The 26,132-nt window shown below is 37.1% G+C and overlaps 1 protein-coding gene across 1 annotated transcript; it reads left to right on the top strand.

Annotated features, from left to right (window-relative positions):
* The first annotated feature begins 51 nt into the window (after window positions 1-51).
* On the top strand, window positions 52-24,322 carry LOC129242254 (uncharacterized). The gene is made up of 9 exons (XM_054878812.1): window positions 52-1,143; window positions 1,207-1,324; window positions 1,389-1,541; window positions 1,620-1,705; window positions 1,780-2,065; window positions 2,186-2,242; window positions 3,001-4,032; window positions 8,575-20,922; window positions 24,269-24,322. Exons 1-9 carry the CDS (start codon window positions 119-121, stop codon window positions 24,320-24,322), a joined length of 15,159 nt encoding a protein of 5,052 aa, XP_054734787.1. The 5' UTR covers window positions 52-118.
* The last annotated feature ends 1,810 nt before the right edge of the window (window positions 24,323-26,132 follow it).

The raw sequence follows: 26,132 nt of genomic DNA, 5'->3' as shown, positions 1-26,132 counted from the left end.
TGAAATGTAAATGTTATGAATGTCTACATAAAATAAAATTCTAAGAAAAAATTTGTAGCATAAAATTTTAAGTCTTCTAAATTCGTTTATTCGTACCTAAAAATCAAATTATTTCAAAATGATTTTCAGACGCCGTATATATAGCATCATGTGGAATAAAGAAGCTACAAAAACCCACAAAAATGACGATACACCCGCAGAAGGGATCCCCGAATTGACAACAGGATGCACCAAAGCAAATGATTTGACAAAAAATTCCGCCGTGGAATCAGATACATTAGTTGTTGCCACATGTGTTGTCAATGATGATGGTAATTCTGCGGAAAATAGCGGTACAGTTGAATGTCCGACGGAAACTGAACCCAGTGATATCAACCGTTTATTGTCCGTTGTACGTTTAACTGATGGCCCGCCGACAAGCGCGCAACGCAATGAGTTGAACAAAGTACAAAATTCCACGTGTGAAAGTAACGTAACACCAAACACAACAAATGCATCACCACAAAAGTCAGTGTCGGCAACCGCGACAACTGGTTGTACAGTAATTAAGGACATAACCAATTTTTCAGCATTAACAGTAGCCACTGATTGTGATGAATTGCCATATACAAGTACCAATGCAAATATAAAAACACACGCCTTCCAGCAATCTCCCAAGCCAATCATTTCTGTAAAATACTTCAGTCCAATAGTGAGAGCTCAAAATGAGACTGTGGTATCACCAATTAGCGGAACAACCGAAAATCGGTGCGACACAAATTTTCAAAGGGATATTGTGGCTGGTCCACAAATACAGAATTCAAATGATAACCTGGTTTGCCTGCCGGAGACGGATTCGGATACAGTGAGGTGCGTACCGACTCCGGCATCGCAAATCCGTGCACTCTCACCTGCCAACTCAAGCGTAACTAGCATGTCAACACCTCGCTCTACAAAAAGTACTAGGGGACGGCGAGTGGTATGTTTGCGTCACATGAGGCGAGCCCCCAAGGAGCCAGAAGAGTACATAGATGCATTGTTTCCGCACATACGTGAGGCACATAACCAAATACGCGGAGCTCTATTGCATGCTCCGCTCACGGATGTGAAAGATAATGTATTGCTAAAGCGTAAAATACTTGATGTTATTCGTCTCTATGTCAGGTATATCTGGATTGACATTTATTCTTTAAAGCATTAAAATTTTATGAGACGTACTATTTTCAGTGGTTGTAAAAATGAGTTTGAAAGAGTTGGCGCTTCAGTGATACTATGTCGCCGGCTAAAGAGAAATATTTTTCGTCTATTGGATTTGTTCCATGAAATTTTTTCCTCTAGTCGCGAGGTATGTTGCTCTAAAGTTATCTTAATCATGTTTTAAAAATTAATTTTTACTCGCACATTTTCAGGACCCTGTTTATCTGTATCACATAAGCCAATTAATTGCGGTGTACAATTCCCTCGAAATAAGATTATCTTTCAATTTAACAAAACTACAAAAATGCGCTTTAATCCACCGCATATCACATGTTATACATAAACATTTAATGGTGAAGGATGAGGTAGGTGGTATAAAAAGTAGTTTGCAGAAGCTATTGGTGTTTCCTAATGTTTTATTTTTTATTTTTAATAATTTCTAGTTGTTGGCCAAGGGCAATATACTCAGAATGTTCCTGCATATGCCCGATATGTATTCGGCACGTTTTATAATGGAACCACTATTTAAGTAAGTCACTACGGATTTTACATATATTTATTTCAACATTACTACTTGATTTCATGTACTTTTCGTCCTTGTAGCACGTTTTTAGTGGAAATCCCCACGACCAGCAACAATTGTTGTCAAAGAGAATTGCCGGATAAGGCTTTCGTGCAATATATTATAGTACTGCATCTATGGAAAGAGATGCTTCGAGATCCGCTCGAGCAAGTGGAACTAATAAACAGAGCACAACATTTTATGTGCCCAACCAAGACATTACATACGAACCCTTTGTACGCGAATCATTTGCCAACCATTCACACACGCAAAAATGCTGTCAAAGACATTTTAAATAGTCTAAAATTTTTCCACGACTTAAAAAATGTAAGCTAATATAATAATTTTGTTTATAAATAGGTGAAAATGAAATTTGTTACTACATAGTAAACCGAAAAACATACTCATATAGCATTTTTATGATTTATTTTCATTCTATATTTTTAGGCCGCAATTTGTGATGACATCTTGCAAGATGAGGATGATGACATTGAAGTCGTTATTGTGAGTATAAAATATATAGTATATATATGTATGTGCACGATGCATAGTATAGTAAATAGGACTTTGCAAAATAAGAGAAACAAAAGTTAAATGTTAAAATATGATGTTGTTGTTTAGCAGCATAAACATTCCCCATACATACCATATACGGGGAATGTAGCTGAAGTGACAGTCTTCTGCCAGATATAAAATATAAATATAATGATTTCGGTCGTTTGACATGTCGATAATCATTTAAGTTTTTACGATAGTCGTTAAATCACCTAAATAATCCGTGAACTGTGTCACGGAGTAAGAAATTATCGCTTCTCACGACATCCAAGGACACAACAACTGTAATACTTTACAAAGCTTGCAATAATTATTAAAATTAGCCTTTTATTCGACGCTTTCTTCGTCCAAATGTAAAGAAATATCTACAATGCGGGAGCTTTACTTCCGACACTCATATTTGGCACTGAAGAATCTATGTAGAAAAACTACTTGTTTAAGTCCTATTTTGCAGAGCGTCTTGTTTGAAAATAATTAGTTTTCCTATTTTTGACTATGATGTTTAAGTAAAAGGTCTGATGCTTAAGATAAATTTCACAGTGGAAGCAGTGATGAGCAGTTAGTCGCCATTATTGTTTTCTGCTTTGCATGTTTTCTTAAGTGAATGACTAAACCAATAAAACTGAGCAGCTACCAGTAATTACAAATGGTTTTCTAAAGCAAATATTTTTCTTTTTTTTTTTAATAAATTTAACTTAAACTTTCAGGACGACGTTATAAATAAACCATTCTGGGATTTTGGTGCTACCTACACATCTGAAACTAAACATCAAAGGACTGTAAATCTGGGAGTCAGTATCCCAGAACCAGTTGAGTGTGTGGATCTTACTGTAGAAGATGATCAACAGCCCATAATAGAGCACGTGGAATGTCCTTTAGATTGGCTTGCGGAATTGAAAGAGCGAGCGTCAGAAAGAGTGCAGGCAGATGAAACAGAAAATATTATTTGCTTAGATTCCGACTCGGATGGAGAATTGTTCTCGGGCAGCATAGTAGATCCAACAGAATCTTATCAAGATTGTTTTGGTGTCGACACTGACTACACAAGTCTTGACAGTAGTTCCACAGATGATAAAGTTGCCTCTGAAGATGATGTGTCACCTACAAGTGTACTCTCTCCTAGTGGCATTAGAACTTATCTTGCGCCCAAATCTAAAAAGCAAATTAATTCCAGTGATGACAATCGTTTAAATACAAGTCGTCCCCAAACTCGTACAGAATCCTCTCATGCAAGATTAAGAGATGATGATGACAGGATAACTCTTGGTACAAAAACATCAGCAAAGGAAGGTACACTACCGCTGATCGTTAACACCTTCACCGTTAGCAGCAAGCAAAATATGCACTTCTTAAGCTCACCCAGACTTAGCCTTGATATTGGGCCAGAGCGTTTTGGGGGCGAGGATATGGAGTTGCCCCATACAGGTGACAATGAACGTGAATCGAGAAAAATTGCAATGCAGCAACAAAGTCGTGAGACTGCTAAAGATCAAGGTGATGGATATTACGAGAATGATAATGATGATGAAGATGAGTATCATTCTTTGCCATTAACCAGTTCGTCAACAACAACAAATTTGGGCAAAGTAATCTACTCTCAAGCGCTACCTCATCCTAATCGGAGATTGTTACCGGAAGATGATGTGCAGGCGGTAAGGCATAGCCATGTAGGTTTCAAGGAGAAAGATGGAGTTAAGCAAGGCTATAAACAAAATAATGAAGATGGCACAAAGCAAGTGGTAAGTTTAGTAATTTCTAAAATGATGAAACGGTGTTATGAAAACCGGCTAAGCAGTTGTAAGAGCATACAATTTCCAATAGTTGTTAGCGTTCGTGATGGTATTTAACGTTTATTTGAAAAAAATTTCATTTGTGAAAATGATTCTTAACATATGGTATTCACCCACCAACCCATTCGGCTACGGCGGTGTTATAGCAGAGAATGTTAATGGAATGAGAAGGTGCAAATGTTACTGTTAAGAATTTTTAGTACAATTGAGATTTGAAAGATTTGTAGTAAGGGAATTTAGCACACCGAGTTTATAGACACCTCACTGACTTTTGCCCACACAAAAATTAGAAACACCACACATCTTTCACCTCAACACAAAACACATTTCTCACCTCGACATTAAACCAATTAAATTTTTACTATTTTCGTATTTTTGAAATAATAAGCGAATACGTAAAATTTATTACATAATTTTTTTTTCAATTACATTAAAAAAAACGAATTTAAAGAAAAAAATTAATAAAAAAAAGTTTGCGACTGCTTATTTTTTTACCTTTTTGTTACTTTTGAAATGATAAGCGGATACATAAAATTTATTACATATTTTTTTACGATTACATTAAAAAAAAAACCAATTTAAAAACGAAAAAAAAAATTACGCCGAGAATCGATGGCGAGTCACGTGGGGAGGATAAATACGCAGAGCGTTTATTTCTGCGCCTGCGTTGTGAACAAAAGGTTTGTGATGTCTACGTAGATATGTATGCGCGCGACGCGAAAATAATACAAAAACATGTAGTCTTTCAGTTTAACATAAAAAATGTTCACCATTATTACAATCCTAAAAAAAAAATAAACTTAATACTAAACACAAATTCATCTTGGTCAAATAATTAGAAACGACAAGGAAAACTTAAAAATATCTTCAAAAAGTTAAACAAAATTAGCATAATTTTAATATTTTGTGGGATAACCCATATTTTTTATAACATTTTGCAGTCTTCTCGGCAAGCTTTGTATTAAATTTTGGCATCTTTCAACAGATATGCTCTCCCAGCTTCGCTGCACCAATTGAAACCATTCATTATTATTTCTCGGACTTTTGTCCTTGAAATCTCGTTGCCCATAAGTTCTCAATCGATATTCCTAATATTGTACTTACAAAAACACAATACTTTGATAGACGCAAAAGCAACAGCAAGTGCAACGCGATGGCCGCTTTGCCCCCACACATTCTAAAATGCTCTAGAACACAACAAAAACACATACCTCACATGCGCATGTCGCCCAAAGCTAAAATGTAAGCCTAGCGACTACAAAAACAAAATACATTCGTAGACGCAGTCGCAGCGGCCATGATTCTATCAGCGACGGCGCTGAACAATTTAGAACAAAAACAAAAAGTTCATTCATAAGTTCGAGCTCATATTTAAATTTCATTCATAAAACGAGCCGCCCATATGCCAATTTTCGCGACCATTCGAAAATAGTCAATATTGGAATATTTCGCGTGGAATTATTTGCCAATATTTGATAAATCTTGAATTTTTGTCATGTCGAGTGGCCGTATGTATGTATGCACCCTTATATGTATGTAAATATGTCTTCTAACTGTTCGACAGTCGCGAGTTAATACGACTTGAACAATTCCAGTGAATCACACATTTCTGTCAGCAAAGCCGCATATATGTACCCTATGATCAAAAAGTACCGGGAATGTTTAAATAAAACATATCAGAGTTAAATTTCAGGCAAATTTATATTATCTCCTTCAAAATATGACCCGTCTGAAGCAACACACATGTGCCAACGTTTAACCCAGTCCTCCAAACAGCCCCGGTAGGCCGACATGGCCTTCAGCTCCTTCGTCGTATCTCTGTGATCTCTTTGATCGGTGCGATGGCGCGTTATCATCACGCATAATCCAAGAATTGTTTGCTCATATTTCCGGCCGTTTGCAACATACAGCATCTCTCAAAGGCTTCAAAACGGATAAATAATATTCTTTATTGACTGTCTGGCCCGATGGAAGGTACTCATTGTGGACTATGCCTTGGCAATCGAAGAAAACAGTCAACATCACCTTCCCGGTTCTTTTTGCTCATAGGGTATACATATCCCATCTTTTCACTGACGGACAAGAAGGCGGTCTGGCAGTATGAATAATGTTATATAGAAAATAAATTTATAAATAACAGGTATTAGAAAAGCTGAATACACTATTTTAAATCTATTCTAATTAAACCAAATATAAAAAATGAAATAAAAATATCGAACAAAGAAAAATACCTAAGGGACTTGAACCTGAGTCAAATATGGGACGATGTATTGCATACACGATACGCCTTTCACGATTGCGCTAATCTATAATGACTACTGAACTTTTCTTAGTAACTCACTTACAGTTACTCACAGCTTATTTCGTGTGAGACAATATTTTTACTTTTCACTGAAAAAAAACAACAAAAATGCAATATTACAAAAAAAAATTTTTTTCATTTTATTCTTTATTCACTTCTTCGTGCAACGGGACAAAAACAATACTTGAAAAATGTTTCAAAATAAGAAAAAATATAACAAAAACAAAAATTAATACAAAGTCAAAGTCACAGCTTATTTCGTGTATATACTAAACTTAAAAACAATTCTTATCTAAATATTAAAAAAAGTCTAATTAATATTTTGTTGGGTAGCTTTTTTGTTTTATCATACTTCTTAAACGAGAATTCATCGAAGAAACCAATTTTTTTGTGTAATCCGGGGAAATCTTATACCATTCAGTTTTTAGGGCCTCTTTTAGGTCGTTTACGTTGGATATGTTATAAAGTCTGATTTTTGTTTCAAGCAGGTGCCATAAATTTTCAATTACATTTATATCTGGTGATTGGGGTGGCGTTTGGAGCACATGTGGACAATTCCAAATCAACCATGCTTGCCCTACACCCGACTTGTGCTTTGGGTCGTTGTGTTGATAGAAGCTGAAATTCTCTCTTATGCCCAATTTTTCAGCACTCTGAAGTAAATTTGCTTTCAAAATATTTAGGTATTGAATTTTGTCCATATTCCCTTCAATGAAGTGCAAGCTTCCAACTCCTGCTGCCGATATGCACCCCCAAACCATCACATGACTACCGCCGTGCTTTACAGTACCACGTAAATTTTGAGTTTGGAGCTCCGTATTTGGTTTCCTCCACACGCAAACCTCTCCGTCTGACCCAAATAGGTTATATTTACTCTCATCAGAGAAGCTAACCGTATCCCAGAATAAGTCTGGCTTTCCAAGGTACTCCGTTGCGAACTGTATTCTAACCTTTTTATTTTTTGCGCTTATAAAAGGCTTATTTCGAGCCGTTCGACCGTTGCTCCGAAGAATTCTGCGGATGGTTTCAGGGTTGCTCTTTCATATTAAGCAGGTAAAAAACAAATCAAAAGTCAATTGAAGTTTTGTATTACTCTTAAATAACGGTTAATTGAAACAAACGAAATAAGCTGTGAAGACGATTTTGCAAGAGCTTTTCTTGTTGCTATATATTTTCTTCTTTGATAATATTTTTGAATTTTGTTTCTGTCCCGTTACACGAAGAAGTGAATAAAGAATAAAATGCAAAATTTTTTTTTTGTAATATTGCATTTTTGTTGTTTATTTTTCAATGAGAAGTAAAAATATTGTCTCACACGAAATAGCTGTGAGTCACTGTATTCTGCGTTAGTTGAAAGTTTGTATGCGTAATTATATGCATATGTATGTGTGTATGCGCGTTTGGCTTTCTGGACGGATATTAGAATGATATTTTCTCATCAATATAATTTGGATTTGATGAAAGAGATTAAAGACATATGTACATATTTTCTGTTTTGATTGTTGATTTATATAAAAATCAGGTCATATCCAGTATGAACTATTTTATACCGAAAAGAAATTTCCATTTATGAAATACAAAAAAAACAGTATTTTAAAGAAATTTTAATTAAAATAAACTCAAAAATTTTACCAAACTTTCCTGGTTTGAATTGTAAAAAAAAATGTGCAAGGAAAAAAATACGACTTCAGGACTTGAACCTGAATTAAATACGTGCCAAAAAACAAAACGAATAATTCCGCCGACTTTAGCTTCTACACCACAAGTTAACTGCCGCGCGGCTTTCTTAATCGCAAATTTATTCGCTTCGCTGTGGGCATGAAATAAGTCGATTCCCTTAGTAGTGTGGCGAAAAATCTTATGAAATCCATTAGTAGTGTGGTAAACGCAGAAAAAATCTGAATTCCTGTCCTAGCGTGGTAAGTAAATATAGAAACAATCCACTTGCGTGGTAAGTATCTGCAATCCCCCACTAGTGAGGAAAGTTGAATTTGAAAATCCCTTAGTATGAATCTACAAATTAGTACTCGAAAAAAGCTTATTTAACATTTGCACCTTCTCATTCCATTAACTGCTTTAGCTTGGTTTTCATATCTTTTTTTTTTTTTTACTCTTTAATACTTTTTGTTTTTCCTTTGAAACTTAAAAAAACTTATGAAATTCTTGTTAATAATACTCAAATTTTTTAGCACACGCACGTCGGGCATAAACCAGTGAAAAAACAAGTGAAATTCAACGATAACCCTATTGGACCCACGCGATGTCCTCAAACTAAATTGCCGATAAAGCCAGCTATACATCTCAATAAAATACCAAACAACAATCAACACCAACAACCTATTTTATCCAGTTCACCACAGCCTCGCTTTGCATCACCTTCATCATCAACCTCTTCAACAGCTGAGTCACTTAAGCAAATGGCACAAAAAGGTAGGCGATTTGTTGACAGATTTAAAATACAGAAACCTAAAATCTTAAAAAGTTCATCTGCAATGATAGTTGATTCCAAGGATGATCATATTATTGATGTTAGTGCTAGTGCAAATACGAAAAAAGATAAATTAACAGTTTCTACTCAACCAATTGAAAGTATAAAAGCCCATATAAAAGATATACCAAATCCATATTTATCAGTTTCTAATAGCAATATTTGTAAAAATGAAAAGTATAAAATGAAAACGGGTCATGTTTCAAACCGATCTACAACAATACATGGGCCAAAAGATATTTCATCAACCAATTATATATGTAATACAAATGTCGAAAATATGCTGTATGATAGTACTGTATGTAGTGATTTAGAAATTTTAGAACTGGAAAACCAAGTCGAAATGGAGGAGCAAAATTCGAATGTTTCAACAACGACAGGCCCAAATTTAGAGTCCAATACGGCAGATGAACATACAAACGCAGCTGTAAACGAAAAGTGTATTAAAAACCAAACGTTAGTTACAATAGAGAGTACAAGTTCAGAAGACTGTAGGGCGACCTCTTTTGAAAGCAATGTGGGTAGTGATATTTGTACGAGTAGCACAGAGACAATTGCGCAGGAACCTAATTCGGAGTATAAGGATTTATTGCCCAAAATGGTCGTTTTTGGTGATATGCAAAGTGATAAAATTTCATTGGAATCAACTAAGAAAGGAGGTTTCCAGCAACAAAGTTCGTTTTCTGAGCTAAGTTGCACAGGAGGTGAAACGAGTGAAAACCTACCGTTGAGCGCTGATAGTATCGCTACGATTGGTTCAGAAAAACTGGAGACTATTCTTGAAAAACCAATAGGTGGTGAGGCAAACGAAAATGAGTGTAGGCAATGTGTAATTAAATTGTATGACGAAAATATTTCGAAAAATACAAGTAAGTTAGCGATTGATTTAAACGCTATTAACACTCAGCAATCCGGCACTCACGTTAATGTGGAAAAAGATGTACACAGTTTAGGAAAGTGCAATAAAGTTGAAAATAAAAAAGCAACATCATCAGAAGAAAATGTGGAACGAATAATCGCAATAGAAAATGAAACGGTGGTTTCGGTTTGCCATGAAAACCCAATATCAGTAGGCCAACCAGCTTTGAACAGCGATAACTTAAAGGAGCAGAGCGCAGTTGGTTCAAAGAAATCAAACGAATCGAAAAATATGCTTACACGCACTGAGTCTACTTCTCAAAACACAGCATATAAGATGCTTGAAGGTTCTGAAAACTTGCATATCGAACGAAATATTGAATATCCTCAAAGCGGTGATGCTGCTCAAGGTCGTCCAATTGAAGTTCAATGTGTAACTCAAGGCAGCTCTGATACAACAGTAGTTGATGAAAAAATGTCTAGAAAACTAGAACAAGAGCAGGTTCTAGGAGCTGTAGGGATGGTCAATACCACTTTAACTACGAGTTTGCTAGCGCCCAAATTGAAAGTACAAACAGCAACGGATAAAGGAGAAGATAAATCAATAGAAATTATTGAAAAGGTAGACCAAAATTCAAAAATTTTGGTGGAGACTTCAGAGGAGCTTAGAAACATCAAAAATTCTAGTTCTGTTACAACCAAAGACTGTACGTTTATTACCGAAAGCGAGGAGATTGCAGAGGAAGCAGAGTTAGGGAGTTTAGATGTCAATACTAACACATCAAAGTCCGACAAAAACCAAATAGCCCAAGTCAATGACGATATTCAAGTAACGCAAACGACAGCCGAAGAAGAAAAAGGAGGAAGGACTAGTGTTGCCGAAGTAATTTTCTTAAAAAATTCGGAGAAAAGCATTTCGTTAAAAGAACGTGAAGTTACTAAAAAGTCTGAGTTCAGTGATGATACACATCATATAGAGGGAATAAGTGGAGGGGAGCAACAAAAAGGTATTCGATTTGAAGAGAAAATAAGCGTATTATCGTGCAATACTTCCGTAAATCAAGAAACAGCTCCGAAGTTTGATGACCAACCAAGTAAACTACATAACGCAAATGCCAATATAACTGAAAGTAATAAAGAAATTAAAGAAATCTCACCTGATATTAGTATAAACGAAGACGATGTTTTTGCTAATGAGTGTGAAACAACTAATGGACAAAATACTTCCGCTAATATTAGAAACGAAAATTTCCTAAAGCAACAGGATATGCGCAGCGATGTTGAAAAGGATCGAAATGCGGCATTAAATAAAATTACAGCGGATCAGAAATTAGTAACAGGAAGTTTAATTGCTGATCAAGCGCCTACTAGTGCAGTTGTTGTAAGCGAAGCAATTTTAGAAAACACAAATGCGACCAATACAAATGAAACAGAGCCAATAGAATGCATAGAAAGCCCAACCAATTCGCTTACAAATGGGAAATCCATAGCCAAGGTTGAAGCTATAGAAGTTCATAAGGAAGTATTTAGTTCCAGTGCTGTAAATAGTTCCAGTGACGGCTTGGTCCGCTTGGTAGCGGCTGTAAACGCTGTTGAAGCGTTGGATTTGACACTTGAGGGCGAGAGTGAAAATGTGGAAAAATGTGAAGTAAAAAGTACTGATTTGGTCCGCAATTATGAGTCTGGGAAGAAATCAACTGTATTTAGCTCCAAAAATTTACAAACAGCTAACTCTAGTTTAAATGATTTGGCTGCTAATGTGGTGGCTGAGCGCACTACTAACGCAGAACAGGCAGTTGTTGAGAAAAGTAACAAAGCGACAAGCCAAAAAGCTGCAAATGAAGGTGTTAATATTGTTGAAAAGGACGTCATGCCGACGTCGACGCAGGTTATTTCTAAAGAACCTCTTGAAGCAGCCAACGAATTCACAACCACTGGTATTTATTGCTCTGGCGATAAAAGTCCCCAAACTAACTTGGAGCGCCTTGCAGAAGCTGTTCTACTTACCGAAGCGGCAGCTCAGAAATGTCCTAGTACTGCGACTGGCCGTAGTGTACCACAAATGGAAATTGAATCCACTCAGTCGACTGTAGACCAACTTGCTGCAGAGTGTATTGAAATACCCAAACATACAACAGCGTGTGAAAGTGATACAATAGGTCAAAAAGTTATAATTGACAGAGGGACTAATAAGGATACTGGTTTAACTTCAGTTAGCGAGTGTACGCATGTAAAAATAGTCGGCTCCGAATTTGAATCAGTCATAATGTCGCTAAAATCACAGAACTCTTCCGCCGTGCCGTTAAATTCGGTTACTGATGGGAAAAGCGGTCAAGGACTGCCAAGCGATTACCCCAAAATCATGAATGACTCGGTCAATGAAAGTGCAATTTCGATTGTTCATAAAGGGGCAGCGGCCATGTTGACGCACGATAATGTAAAAATGTCAAAACCAACCGTAGCAAAGCAATCAGCAAAATGCATTGCACGACAGCAAAATAAAGAAAAAGTGTCATTAAATTTACGCAAAACAGTCAGCGTTCCTAACAAAGCAACATCTGTTAACTCCAATCCGCCATTGTCACATAATACTGGTCCAACTTTTCATTCATCCTTTGAAAAATTCGTAAACTCACAAAAAATAAAAACTGAATTGAAACTGCAGCGTACATCGTCCAGAATTTCACAGTTAACGGCTACAAAAAATATTTCAAAAGATATAGAAAAAACAGTTTTGCCTGCAGAAATAAGTCATGCACACTCCTGCGTTGGGGCAGCAAAGAATTCAGTATCTCGTAGTGACATAAATGTAGTAGTGAGAGGCAAACACGTTTCCAAATCTCTGACACCCCAAAAGAGTGCTCCTTTTGCGCAACAATCAGCTGAATTAGTTGTGTCACCAGAGAGTCACACTCCCAGCGTTGGTGCGAGCAAATTTGAATTAAAGAAAAGATATAGTTTGCGTAGAAGCGAACAATGGAAAGTGGTAAAAAATACGAGTTTACGTGCTTCACCACCAACCAGCAACAGTGAATGTGCGACTACTAAAAAGACTATAACGAATACGCTGAGCAAACGTTGCATCAAGATACGCTTGGCAAGAGCCAAAATGCCCACAAAAGCAGCTAAAAAGGTAAATCCACCAACACCAACTGTTCAAGAAGTGCCAAGCTTAGAAGCACAATTTGGCGATGTGTCGCATCGTCCGATAACAAGAAGACTAGCGGCTGCGCTTAATTCTAGCCTGCAAATGGAGACGGATAATGCGGTTATAGAACCGATGATTAAACCGTCTGTTATGCGTGGAAGAAAATATAGACCAAAAATAGAAGTACTGCAAGAAGACGCAGTGCCAACTAAACGTAAAAGATGTGTAAATGTAGCAAACACTTCGAGTAATAAAGCGATCGAAGTGATCGAGACGGAAACTACAATACTGGAAACTTTGGAGTGGAAGGGAAAGAGGAAAGAGTGTGTTGCAGAAGTAACGAAAGAAATATCCGCAAAACCGAGGGGAGAAAAGGAATCACCAAAAAATGCCTTTCAAAAAAACACGCAAATTGAAACTGTGTTGGATGACACCACACCCATCCCCGAAAAAGGTACTGCAAGGAGTACGAAATATGGAAAAATAGAAACAGAAACAGAGAAAGTGTCAAGTGACAGTGAAATTACATTTGAAGCACCGCTAGAGAAAGATGTAATCAATTTTGAGACCATTTTCATTGAACCATTGATTAGTATCAAGAGTATAAGAACTAAAAATTTGAACTCAGTGGAAACCACAAAAATTGAGGCACAGCCTATTAAAGAGGTAGAAAGTGTGCCAACGGCAAACAGCAAAGAGGTATCTATTCAAAATGTCGATGCATTGGTAAAACCGGACGTTAGTTTGCCTGTCGAAGGTACAATACCACATGAGAGTTCAAAAACTAGCGAAAAGTCAGAAGAGTCTAATGAAGTTATGAAAACTAATGTTCCGACTACTGTTAATAAAAATGTAGTTGAGACTGAATCTCAATATCAGCAAGATCTAACTCAGCCGTATGTAAATTCTTCTTCGAATGAAAAAGTTATTACGGCCCCTTCAAAAGATATTTTGTTAGCCGAAAGTGTCGAGTCTGCGCCTATAACCTGCCACGAAAACTCGAATTCACTACCAGAAAAAAGTGATGCGCAACTCGTAGATATTTCGAATTTCACGAGCTTAACATTGGAACTGGCCGATTCTTATAGTCCCACCAAATCTGTAATCAAATGTAATCCTAAATGCATTCATAAATGCATCCGAGACGAGGAGTCTACAATCGATTTGAGCGTTTCACAGAATGAAATGAATGAAAAAACTGAAAATCTAAACAATTCCGATTCTATAAATATTTTGAAAACTAATATGGAAGCTGATAAACTATTAGAAGAATATAACCATCCGGCACGCATTATAACAAATGCAAATTTAAAAATACCGCGAGCTGTGCAAACACCAACCGATGGACGTACGCCTGCTTGTAGTAGTGTGAGCTTTAGTTTCACCGGAAGTGACACTTCAAGTTCTTCCATAAACAGCTGCTCGTGCAGCACTTCAACTACAGATTTATTCAAAAGTCAGCCATCAAGCTTTAAGGTGGTGCAATCCCAAGCACCAGTGGCCGAACTACTATCGAGCACAAGCAGTAGCTTCCATGGGATATCGCTATTAGATTTAGAACACGATGTTATTATAAACAATGATGACTTGCTTTCCGAATTGATGCCGACAACGATTATAGATAATATAACGGCGGCTAGTCTGGAGCACAACTACGCTATAAAGCCACTCGAGATGGTTATAAGAAATGAGGATGACTCGCAATACGATAAGCACGTAAAAAACGAACCATCGATACTGAATAGCGTCGACATCAGCACTACAAAAGAATCTTATGAAGTAGAGGATAACGGGGTTCTAGAAAATACTTTACAAACATCGACAGAAATCGGCGGTGATTCAAATAATGAAAAGTCGATGTCAATAACAAGTCTTAAAGTTTCGATACCCCTTGCCTTAATAAAAAGGATAGACGAAATAACGGCTGATTATAGAAAATCTAAGGACTGGTATTTATCTGAGAAACCTTCCACCTCTAAGGCGGCTTTAGAGGCATTAGCTAGAAGAAGAGACACGCAGCTTAAAACCATTATAACTACAGGTTCCATCACACCAAATGTGCCCAGTGATGTTCACGAACAAGATCCGCAGATTTTTCAAAAGTATTCAAGCAAGCGAGATATTGTTTCGGCTGATAGGTTAACATCACCTTGTCAGTTAGTCTCTCGTGAAAATTGTTGCCAATCACCAAGTCTACCATTAAAAAAACGAAGAAACATCTCAGGTGTTTTGGAAGAAGATTTGTTTAATGCAACAATGCTATTGTCGGCAGAAGACAATCTAGTAACGGGAATATCACATAGTGTCAATTCATTAACTGAACATAAAATACATAAACCAAATGAAGCAACAGATAGGTCTATTGCAATTGTTTTTGAAAATAAGAATAAGTTGGTTAAGTGTGAACATTTTTTATGGGCTGAAGACAAAGTGAAAAGGCCGCCGTCTGAAAATTTTAAGGCGCAATTTGAAAAATCAACCCCAGAAAAAGACCCCGCCTCAGAAATAAACTCCGTCTGTGATGAAATCGAAAGATTGGAAACAACAAATGATCAGCAAAGAGCCGAGGCAAACGTGCCAATAGATTATCAGCACAATGCAAGCAGCGAACAATTAACAAAACCGATTCAACAGACCAGAGAAGATCGTTTTGATGGTATTGACCCACTAGCGGGAAAAGAAAAAGAAGCCAAAAGTTCTAGTTGTCAAGATCAAATTATGGAACTGATAACCGAATGTCAGAATAATACTGATAGCCATATTGGAAACCAGCATAAAAGTAAAAATAAAGGCAATTTGCAAGGCGTTGATACATGCGAGACTGATAAAGATCCAAAAGCACAAGAACATTTTTTTGAGGTATTTCCCCAATTCACAAGCCAAGAATCATCGGAAAAGAGATTAAAGAAGAGTATTCCGGGAGATGTGGTTCAAGGTAACGACAAATATACAGCTGAAAATAACGCAAGAGAATCGCATCAGGAGCTAACTTTTAAAGATCGCTTAACAAATTGCGATATGCTAGAAACTCTGACAAATGATCATTTTGAACCAGTGATACCTGAGAATCAAGAAAAGGATGCTTCAAATGTTGAGCCTTTCGAACATCAAATTGCAGTTTGTGAAGGGCAAAATAGTGAAGTCGCTTTTTTAGATCAAGAAAAATGCGTGGACGTAGTTCAAATGGAACATTCCCATGAAGTTTCAGTTCCGGATCAGCCAGATGTACCAATGAATGAGGAGTCTTATAAGGAGTCTTGTAAGGGTGTTGGGACGGACTGTGCGGCTAACATTAAGAACATTTCAATGCCAGAATTTAAAGGGAGAGGAATACAAGACCTAATATCTATACAAGAAGTGCAGCATACTAAAGATAGTCCCTTGCCAAATTATGAAAACCACCCTAATGAAGTTATATTAACAAGTTATGATGATCAATTCTTTGTTACTGTTTGCTTGAATGATTCAAAAGAGGCAGTTAGCGGCTTTGACGACACCAATAATATGTTCAAATCAAAGGAATATGCAGAGAAGAATTTCGATATAGGTAATGGTTTGATCATCAGCACTCATCAAATTAAAGAAGAATCTACCGATTTAATGAATATGATAAACTCGTCAGAAAGCAGTGCAGTAAATTTAAAAAAACAGGAGACAACCTTCACTACCGATGCGGATTTGTTAAAAACAAACGAACTTATTGAATTCACTGAAAACTTGACGAATACCACACCACCTACCAATTCTGACGATCTGCAACTATTCACAGTTGAAAGCAATACAAATTTTCCAAATACTAATATGACGTGTGCACCAACAACTTCGCAAATGGAATTATTTGCCAGTTCGAATACAACTGCTTTGAATTTTAATAATACGCCGACATTTACAAGCTGTGAATTTGGCATAGACCATGGCGCGCGTAGCAGGGCGAACATTGCTGACCTGAGCCAAATTAACGACCTTGGCTTTGTCGAGCATGAAGCAATGCAGACCACACAACTAACTTCATTGCCAATCGCCATGGAAGTGGATCAACGGGATTGTTCCATGGGCTTTGAACAGCCACAAAGCCACATTATATTAGCAGACAACCAAAAAACAGACGCGTTAGATTGCATAACTTCTTCACCACTACAATTAAACTCAAACGTTGCTCAAATAAAAACGGAGCAAAATGTAGAATTGTTACCGGTGGATGATGTTTGTGGGTCCCAAACAAGTACATTCCCAACAATAAAAATATGCTCCACTAATCAAACGAAACAAACCGTGCAAAATATTGAGTGCGAGCCTGTTGAGAAAGACAGTTTAGTGCCTGTTATACCCACAACTTCGGCTGAGCTTCCACATCTGACATCGCTGTCATCTTTGTCGCCGATTTTACCACTAATAAAGCCAACAACGACAACTATTGGCACGACGATCTCCGAGACAACTCCGATTTTTAATTTTTCAAACACTGACCCGAACACGGCAAGCGGTTCGTCGGAAGCTATTGAGAGCACAAGCTCACCGCAATCGCAAACGTGTAACACTTCCGAGAACTGCGCAGCCCCAATGACAGATAGCATAGCTTATAGTTGTTCAGAAATCGCAGCATGTACGACAGCGCCTGCCATATTAAAAGAGAAGTCAACATCTCCTATACCAAAAAGGTCAAAGTCGCAATCTCAAACTGCACGCAATGCAACGCGTGCACGAGCGTCGACTCGTGTGCAGATTGTCACGCCACAGCGCAAAAGCGATAATACTACACCGGAGTTGACGGAGAAAGAAGAAACGGACGCTGTAGTGTTTACGAATGCGTCAGTATCTTTTTGTGGTACAGAATTTTGTACAAATCAGATTGCGGCGGCATTGCCGGCTGCATATCCCGCTACACCGCTACGGTATGCAAATCTCTACCATTTCGAAAAGTATATACAACAACTGACGACGCTTATCGATGTGTCCGGTATCATAGAATCTGCACGCAATTTGTATGTTGACAAAGAGGCCTTAGCGGAAGCACATGCCGCGTTGCTTGCGCAAGCCACACAATTCGATGATGAAGGGAATGCCATTTCGCAGCCACTTTTACTGAAATATCATAAAGATGGAACTATATCGATACTTAACGATAACGACGAATGCATTATACTGACGGCGAATATGTCGAAAATGGTGAAAAAGCTCTCGCTGGCGCTAAGCATTTTGCAAGAGCAACAATCTCCAATGCTGGGAGTGAGAGCGCGTATCCATGCGCTGCTAAAACAATTAACACAAACAGCTACAGCAAAAACTGTGCACACAACAAACATTATCAGTCCATCAGTTATACCAACGGCTGTGGTAAATCCAACCAATTTGGCTGAAAATGCCCAAGATATAGATTTTAATGCCTTAAATGCCGTGGACCTATACAGTGGTAGCGGCGGAGATGGAAAGCAATCAATGCAACAACAAGTGCATTTAATCAATTCTAATGAACAAATGTATTCGAATTGGCACGAAGTTGAAACCAACGGGCTCATGACGGGCATAACTAATGCCGAGTTTCACATTGCAAATGAAGACCAGCTTATAAATATAGATCCGCTGCCATTGCTAACCGATGAAGGTGCATCGGGTTATGAGCATGCGGTAGCATTTGATTTTGATGAGAACTCCACTATACTCTCATCGAATGAAAGTATAAATACGCAACGTTTGGAGAACGCATTCGAACTGGCTTTGGGGCGAGCGGTAGAGGATAAAAATTATAATTGGGCTGAATCGGAACAGAATAGAGAAATGCAACACTGGCAACAGAGCCAAAGTAGTAACGAAGATAGTCGTTGGCCAATGCAAGAGCACAGTTCGAGCTGCAGAGATATCGCTTATGAGGAAAGAGTTGACAGAAGTATTAAAGATCAAGCGGGTAATACGGTAATGGTTAACAGTGTAGGGGTTAACACTGTAGCTATCGGTAGTAGTGAGTCTGGAATTGAAGAATTAAGTGGCGCTAACAACTTAGGCAATAGTAACGCCACGGCAATTGGCAGTGTCATAACTTTACCACCTGATCGCCAAGGTAGGCAACCAATTAAAAAGATGATATTCCAAACAATTGACGATCAGGTAATAACCACTCAGCCGTCGAACATACCGCTTCAGTCCACACAACGCTGTCGTAAAAAAGTGGTGACTAAAAAGACTGAAAAAGTAGCAAAAGTCCGCACTAATACAGCGTCCAAAAGAGCAGTGGTCACACCGGCACAAAAATCAACTAAAATCTGCAACACCTCAAAGCAAAGCAACACCATTGGTCAGCAAACCACGCCTAACATTCACTATAATCATACGCCACAGGTAGTAGCGAATGCTGGAAGTAAGCAAACCGCCACGTTACATTACAGATCGGATGGGGGCCATCGGCAGCTGGAGCAACAACAGCAGCAGCAGCAGCGAGCGGGCAACGTCAAAGTGTCAACACAATTCGTTAGTGGTACCTCAAATCTTTTGCAGCAATCAACACCGCTCATCACCATTGATAGTGTTAAAAATTTACAATTATTCTCACAGCAACATCCACAAAACTCTGCACTTGGTGGTAGTCTGCAACACAGCAATAACGTTAGATTTCTATTAGCAACGCCACTGCAGCACACCAACTCATACCAACGTCTACGTTCTATAGATGCACCACCTGCTCTTTCACCACTGTCAAGCAGTGATCCAGCAAAAAATGTGCCCGCACAAGAAACGCTGATACAATACACTTACCAGCTGCCGCAAACGCAACCGAATTTCGGTGAAAATCACCCAATAACCGAGCTTCAGTTACATTCTATAAAAGGTCTGGCCGAGGCAGATGTCGTAGAACGTGTAAAACCCACCGATATGAGCACGAGTAATGCCACCACTATTACCACAGTTCTACCACAGCCTTCAGATGCCAGCAAGCTAAGAATGGTGAGGCCCAATCGTAAACTAGTGAATAGAAGAGATAATACGGAAACGAAAATTAGTTTCACGCCAAACTTTAATCCGCAAACTGAGCCATTGGCAAATGAAATGCCCGCAGGAGATGGGTTGATGTCAGCGCAGTCGTGCCACTCGCCGCTGGCACAGCAACAACAACAAGTGCAATTACAGCCGCAATCAATACAATTTTTGCAAACCACAAATACGAGTAGAATGATCAACAGCATGCAACAAAAGCATGAGGCCGAACTGGAACAGTTGCGGCAACAGCTTATAAAGCAAGAAACACAGAACCAAACGGAATTACAATTTCAAAAAATACAGCTACAACCACAGGGTCAATTAAATGTGGAACCAAGCCAAAGGATGGAATCAATGATGACAACGAGCGCGCTGATACAGAATCAACCACATCCGGTGGATGGGCAGGAAATACAATCACAACAACAGCAACAAGCGCGTCAACCACAACTGATTACAGTTGATACACAACCATCAGCATTATCGGCAAAACCGCATAGATTGCGAACCATAAAAAACACAACACCACCGCTAACGCCTATAAAAGCTGGCTCGACACGAAAACGCGGACGTCCGCGAAAATATGATATGGATGAAAAAGTATTTCTGACTACTTCCTCCGATATTTTGAAGAAACGTATAGCACACGAAATGGAGCCGAAATCCGCAAAATCAAAGCAGAGCGCAAAAATACGTCCGATAGCAGCTACAAATTTGAATGCAAACAGTAGCACTACAATAACAACAACTAATCAAACTAACCCAAAAACTAGCCAACTGATAATAACACCCCCTGCAACTTATTATACGCTTATCAACAGTCCTCATGAATCACAACAACAAGAACAACTACATTCATCATCTACGATTCTAATACATTCGCCTATGCGACAGCAAGATGACTATCAGCAACAGATGAGACCATCATTTACCAGATCTGCGAATGCTTTTAATTTAATAGAAAATGTGATTATCGAGGTTGAAGCTGCTAGTCAAGCAAATGTTACTGCACAGTTACAGTCAAAGTCACATCTTTCGCGAATACCGCCCACAAATCATCAGGAACAAAACCATGTATGATATCCATATTTTCATGAAGAGGTCTTCAATCACACTTTTCGGTTTATCGATATTTAATTTTGAGATTGAGTACTTGAGATTATGTATTTAAGCTTTTTAACGGTTTACAGGTGACATTGTAGAGGAAAGTTGTGATTTCCAATTTGTAAACTTGCGGTCGATTTATAGGTTAGTTTTTATTCGATAGCTAATTTCATCACACATTTTTCACGTTCCTCGATAAATCGGTTGAAAAACTGCAATATCAATTCGAAATGCGCTTATTATTTTGTATGGAAAATATGCGCAATAAATGAAAGCAAAGTTAGACCGTTGCCCATCTTAGACAGGCCAAACAATGGATTTTCTATAATTTTTTTTGTTAAATTTTTTTTTATATATTTTTGTACTTGTTTTTGTTTCATATATAATTACATTTTTTTTTTCTAAAAAGAAAGTGTTTTTTCCTACGATAAACCACCAGCTGCACATTCATGCGGAATTATAACAGCTAAATTGCATGAAATTTGCTGCAGCATAGATACTCACCGTACTCGGCCTAACAGGCTCCATGTGACTGCTTTCTATCCCATAACATGAAAGCACAGCTCGGGGGGAAAATAACTCTGCTCAAACGAAGATGTAGACTTAGATATCTTATTTTTTTTAGGTGTTAAAGAAATTTGCATCTTTATTATTAACACGGGTACTTATTTGACGACCCTCGTACATACGTTCTGTGCTCTTTTCGCAAAATGCGCAGTGCATTTTTGCTTAAAAAAACTCCGATTTTATAGACATATAGAATAGGAGTAAAGAAATATTTTATGCTTTAGTATTTAGGTTTTTTTACATCACAATCGTATTTATTTTATACCATCCGCAGTATAGTTTTTACATATGTATCTACGCGTATTATTATTATTTTTTGAATATTTTTAATTTTGCCAATCAGACAATAGCTACAAGCTTTACTAAATGAGTGTAATAAAACAAAAACAAAGTCTTATCCACGCTTAAAAACTACAAGTGTTTTGTAACAAACCCAAAAACAAAAATGCAATTTCGTTAATAAACAAAATAGAGTATTTATTAACATTAACGATTACATACTTATATATACAAGCACATGCGTAATTTTAGCAAATTATTCGATTCTACTAATTTATGAACTTAAGAGAAGCAAGCCAGCTTAGGTAAAGCATTTTTAAATGAGAATCCGAATTATATCTAGAAATCAAAATACAAAAAAAAAAAAAAAAAAAAAAATTATATTAATTTATAATTTTACAAATATTATTGCTACTAGGCAAAGATAACGGCGAAATTCATTCGTTCTCACGACACTCGACTCACGTTACCGGAATGACATCAGATTAAATAATTTAATTTATTTATTTCAGATTAAATAATTCTGCTAAAAAACATAGAACAAATTAACTAGTCAGGCTTTTGTAGCTGGGCGGTAACTCTGTAAGGTGTTGCTAAAGTGATTATGGTCGCTGTAAGTTTTAGAACACTGAAATTTCCATATTCATGTAACGTTTCCATATTCAACTTCAACCATTTTGAAATGGCGGTATTCTCTCTCTTATACGATTGTAAATGTCTTATTGTTGCGACTTCGATTCGGTAAAAAAATATCGATACAATTTTTTTTATAACCAGTGATCTATTTATATTAATTTAGGGATTAACCGTAGAAAGGAGAATTTATTTGAACGTATATTACTCGCCTAAATGGTATAAGCGGTGGATGTTTTGGTGATGGGACACAGCTTAAAAATATTGAATTGACTTAAACACATAAGCAATCACCTCTATGACGTGTTTAAAGCTGTTGACAGCATTACAATCGCTCTAGAATAGCGGTTTAATAAGCTACAACAAGGACAACAGCAGCTATAAGGAACTATTAATACCCTATAGCACTGGCACAATTACGTTTTGGATATTGTAGCAGACTAAACTCCTACTTATCCAGAATTGAGCCCGACATACTAAACATATGTCCTGCCCCACCACATCCACTCATCTAACACCCCTCTCCCTCTGGACCTAACCTGTCCAAACAGCAAGTCTTCTGAGCCTACCTTTAGATGAGTTGGACGAAGACGACCGGTGATATACACTACACTGACAGGGCTTAGTATTGCTTCTACAAAAACAACAACCCTATTGCAATAAAATGTATACCTGGTAAGGTGCAGAATATTTCTATATCTGCGCCTAAATATTAATTTTTCAAACGTTGCAGGCTTAAATTGGTACGAGTACTATTATCTACCCAGTCCGGTGTTCATCTACCCCAGTGCTTACAATTAATCAATTACTTGACGAAAAAGCAATTTTAAAATTTTTCAAATAATTCGTCTGAACTACAAGCATTGATAATTGCTACCCTCTTGACTCAATGACAAGGCGAAGAACCGTCGCTGCTCTTCAATTGAAATGTCTCAAGTATTTGTTGGTACTATATTTAGTGCACAAATATATCATAAACAGCTGTCGGTAAGAAAACAACCCTAGTCTGCTTAATCGTTCACGGAACACATATTTTTGCAAAGCTCTCACCACTTCTTCTTGCCTTAAAAAAATATATTTTCAATTTGCTCAAATTTCTTAATCTAAATTTTGGACTATCCAATATGGTAATTAGCTTAGGGGAAGTGGTGGACAAAGGATAGAGCGGAGTGCAGAAGGTAAAAAATTAATTAAGCACAACTCGGTAGAGCGAAATGATAACATAACAAACGAAAAAACAAGCATACAAAATGACAAAATGTGTGAGGTGTCCCTTACCTTATAGGGAAAAGTTAGTGTTCAGTAGATTAGGAGACTTGTAATGCGGGTACAGTGTACGGCACGAAGCCCGAGACACTTAGTTAGTAGATTAGGAGACTTGTAATGTGGGAAGCCCGAGGCACATAGGTTTACACTCGCTTATTAGCAATTCAAATCAAAGGGGAATTAATTTTTGTATAAAATTGAGTGTCGATTATTTTCGTAACGCTTTACAGAGTCACCTCGTGGCTTTTTGTTCAAAAATAGATAGATTCATCAGTAATTAGTGTTAGCATGCATTAAAAACTTTTTCAAAATTGCGTTTTTTGTTTTTTATTTGTTGTATGGTATAATGCCGAGTGCTAATAGAGATACGCGCTAATTGTGCACATTTATATTTTATTAAGCTCGTTTTGAGAAAGAACAAAAAGAAGAAAAACACACACACACTTCGTCATTCACTTTGATTTTATTTATATTGTACAATAATTAGAAATTAGTGACTTAAGCATGCTAGAATTAATTTTAAAAATAAAATGCTGTAGTATTAAGAAAATACAGTAAATAATTTTTTCAGCTGACAAGAATTATTTACGAACTAAGCTCTGATGAAATATTATTTAAGTGTTAAGCTTTATTTGTATTATTACCCGAATTTGTATGCAATAAGTGCAGCTACTAAAATTACATAGTTTTTTAATTATTTAAATGTAGTATATTTAATAGTGAATCAGTAACAAAAACTGAATGTTTCTATTGTACTTAATAGCCTTAATAAGTTTTTGAATTTATGTAAACTAATGCACTTACATACCTACCGTATACCTTGCAACATATTCTTGTATGTGCATATAAATACCTATTCGTATTTAGACCAATACGAGTTTTTGCAATTAGTTTCAATCAAATTTTAATTTAATTTTAAGAAAATCGAAAAACAAAACAATTAAAATTTGCAATATACCCACGTGTACTAGTTCATAAGCGTTGGAATCAACATAGATGTGTAGACGACATACATATACCAAAATGTTCCGAAGGACGAGTGTAATCGCTTTAGCTATGCCCGTCCAGATACACAAAAGCTCAAGTGGCAATTGAGATTAATTGGAGGAAATGTTTGTACATATATACATATATTGTACTTGGCCCAATGAAGATTGGTATTGAAAATACGCTAAACCGCCTCACTATAACGGTAATTTTCAAAAACGCAAGAAAGCAAGATATTGCAGTAAATAGTTACACAAATTTGTATACGGCAGGATATCGAAAAAATGCAATATGTGTTTTAAAAATATTGAAAGGCTTGGCGCCGCCTACTTTCGAGTAAATATGTTCGTTTTTTGTTCTCATGATGTTACCATTTAAATTTTGTTCTGCGGCCAAAAAAATTAGACACATTTGTGTGTGCTTTTATTATTTTTTTTTTATAATTTTTTTTTTAATTTTTTATATTTTTTTTATTTTTTATTTTTGTTTTTTATTTTTTATTTTTTATTTTTTTTTATTTAATAATTTTTTTTTGAATTTTTAATCGTGCGGATTTTTTATTGCGTATAATTCCGTTCTTGGTAATAAGAGATAGTTTTTGTTCGCGCAGATTAGAAGGTGAAGTCCAAAATAAACAGGACTGAGCTAGAATAGTAACGGCAAGAGCTTTGGTAACATCGAGTTTATTTATTCAAGATAGTCCCCTCTGGCGTCGATACACTGTTTTACGCGATCTAAAAAAGAGTGTTTCAGGTCATTGACTGGAATGTCCTTCAGGATGTCAGTACAAGCCTTTTGGATTACCCCTACGGACGTAAAACGTTTTTCTTTCATGGCCAAATGCAATTTTCCGAATAGGTAGAAGTCACAAAGAGCCCTATCAGCCGAACACGGTGAGTGATTGATGGTGAAAATGCGATTTCTAGTCAAAAAATCAGTTACAAGAGTGGACCGATGAGCCAGCTTCCTCCTTCTCGGTATTCATGGCGAATTCGACGAATGCGATACAAAAAGCGCTTCAAAACGCTAAGATTTTGCATAGACGGTTTGGCCCGTTGGCACGACCTCTTTGGGGACAATTCCCTTGGAATCGTAAAAACAAATGATTTTTTACTTCTGCAAACGCGAGTTTTTTGGTAGTGGCTCTTCTGGGGCCTTCCATTTGGCACTTTGACGCTTAGTTCCAGGTCCATGTTAGGAAATACGTTTCATCACCAGTTACAATGTTTTAAAGGAAGTTCTTGTCTTTTCTCACCTCTTTAATGAGGTCTTTCGAATGTTTAATTCTGAGCAATTTTTGGTCCTCAGTTAACTTGTGCGGAATGAAACGTGCACAGATCTTTCATAAGCCCAAATAATGAGTTAAAATGCGAGAAATCTATGTTTTGAAGATATTCAACTCAGATTCCATAAATTTCAACGATGATTTCGGTTCATTTTTGATAAAT

This window comes from Anastrepha obliqua, chromosome 3 (assembly GCF_027943255.1).
Source record: "Anastrepha obliqua isolate idAnaObli1 chromosome 3, idAnaObli1_1.0, whole genome shotgun sequence".
NCBI lineage: Eukaryota > Metazoa > Arthropoda > Insecta > Diptera > Tephritidae > Anastrepha > Anastrepha obliqua.
The sequence above is the reverse complement of the archived record's forward strand: the minus strand, read 5'-3'. Positions and strand labels throughout refer to the sequence as shown.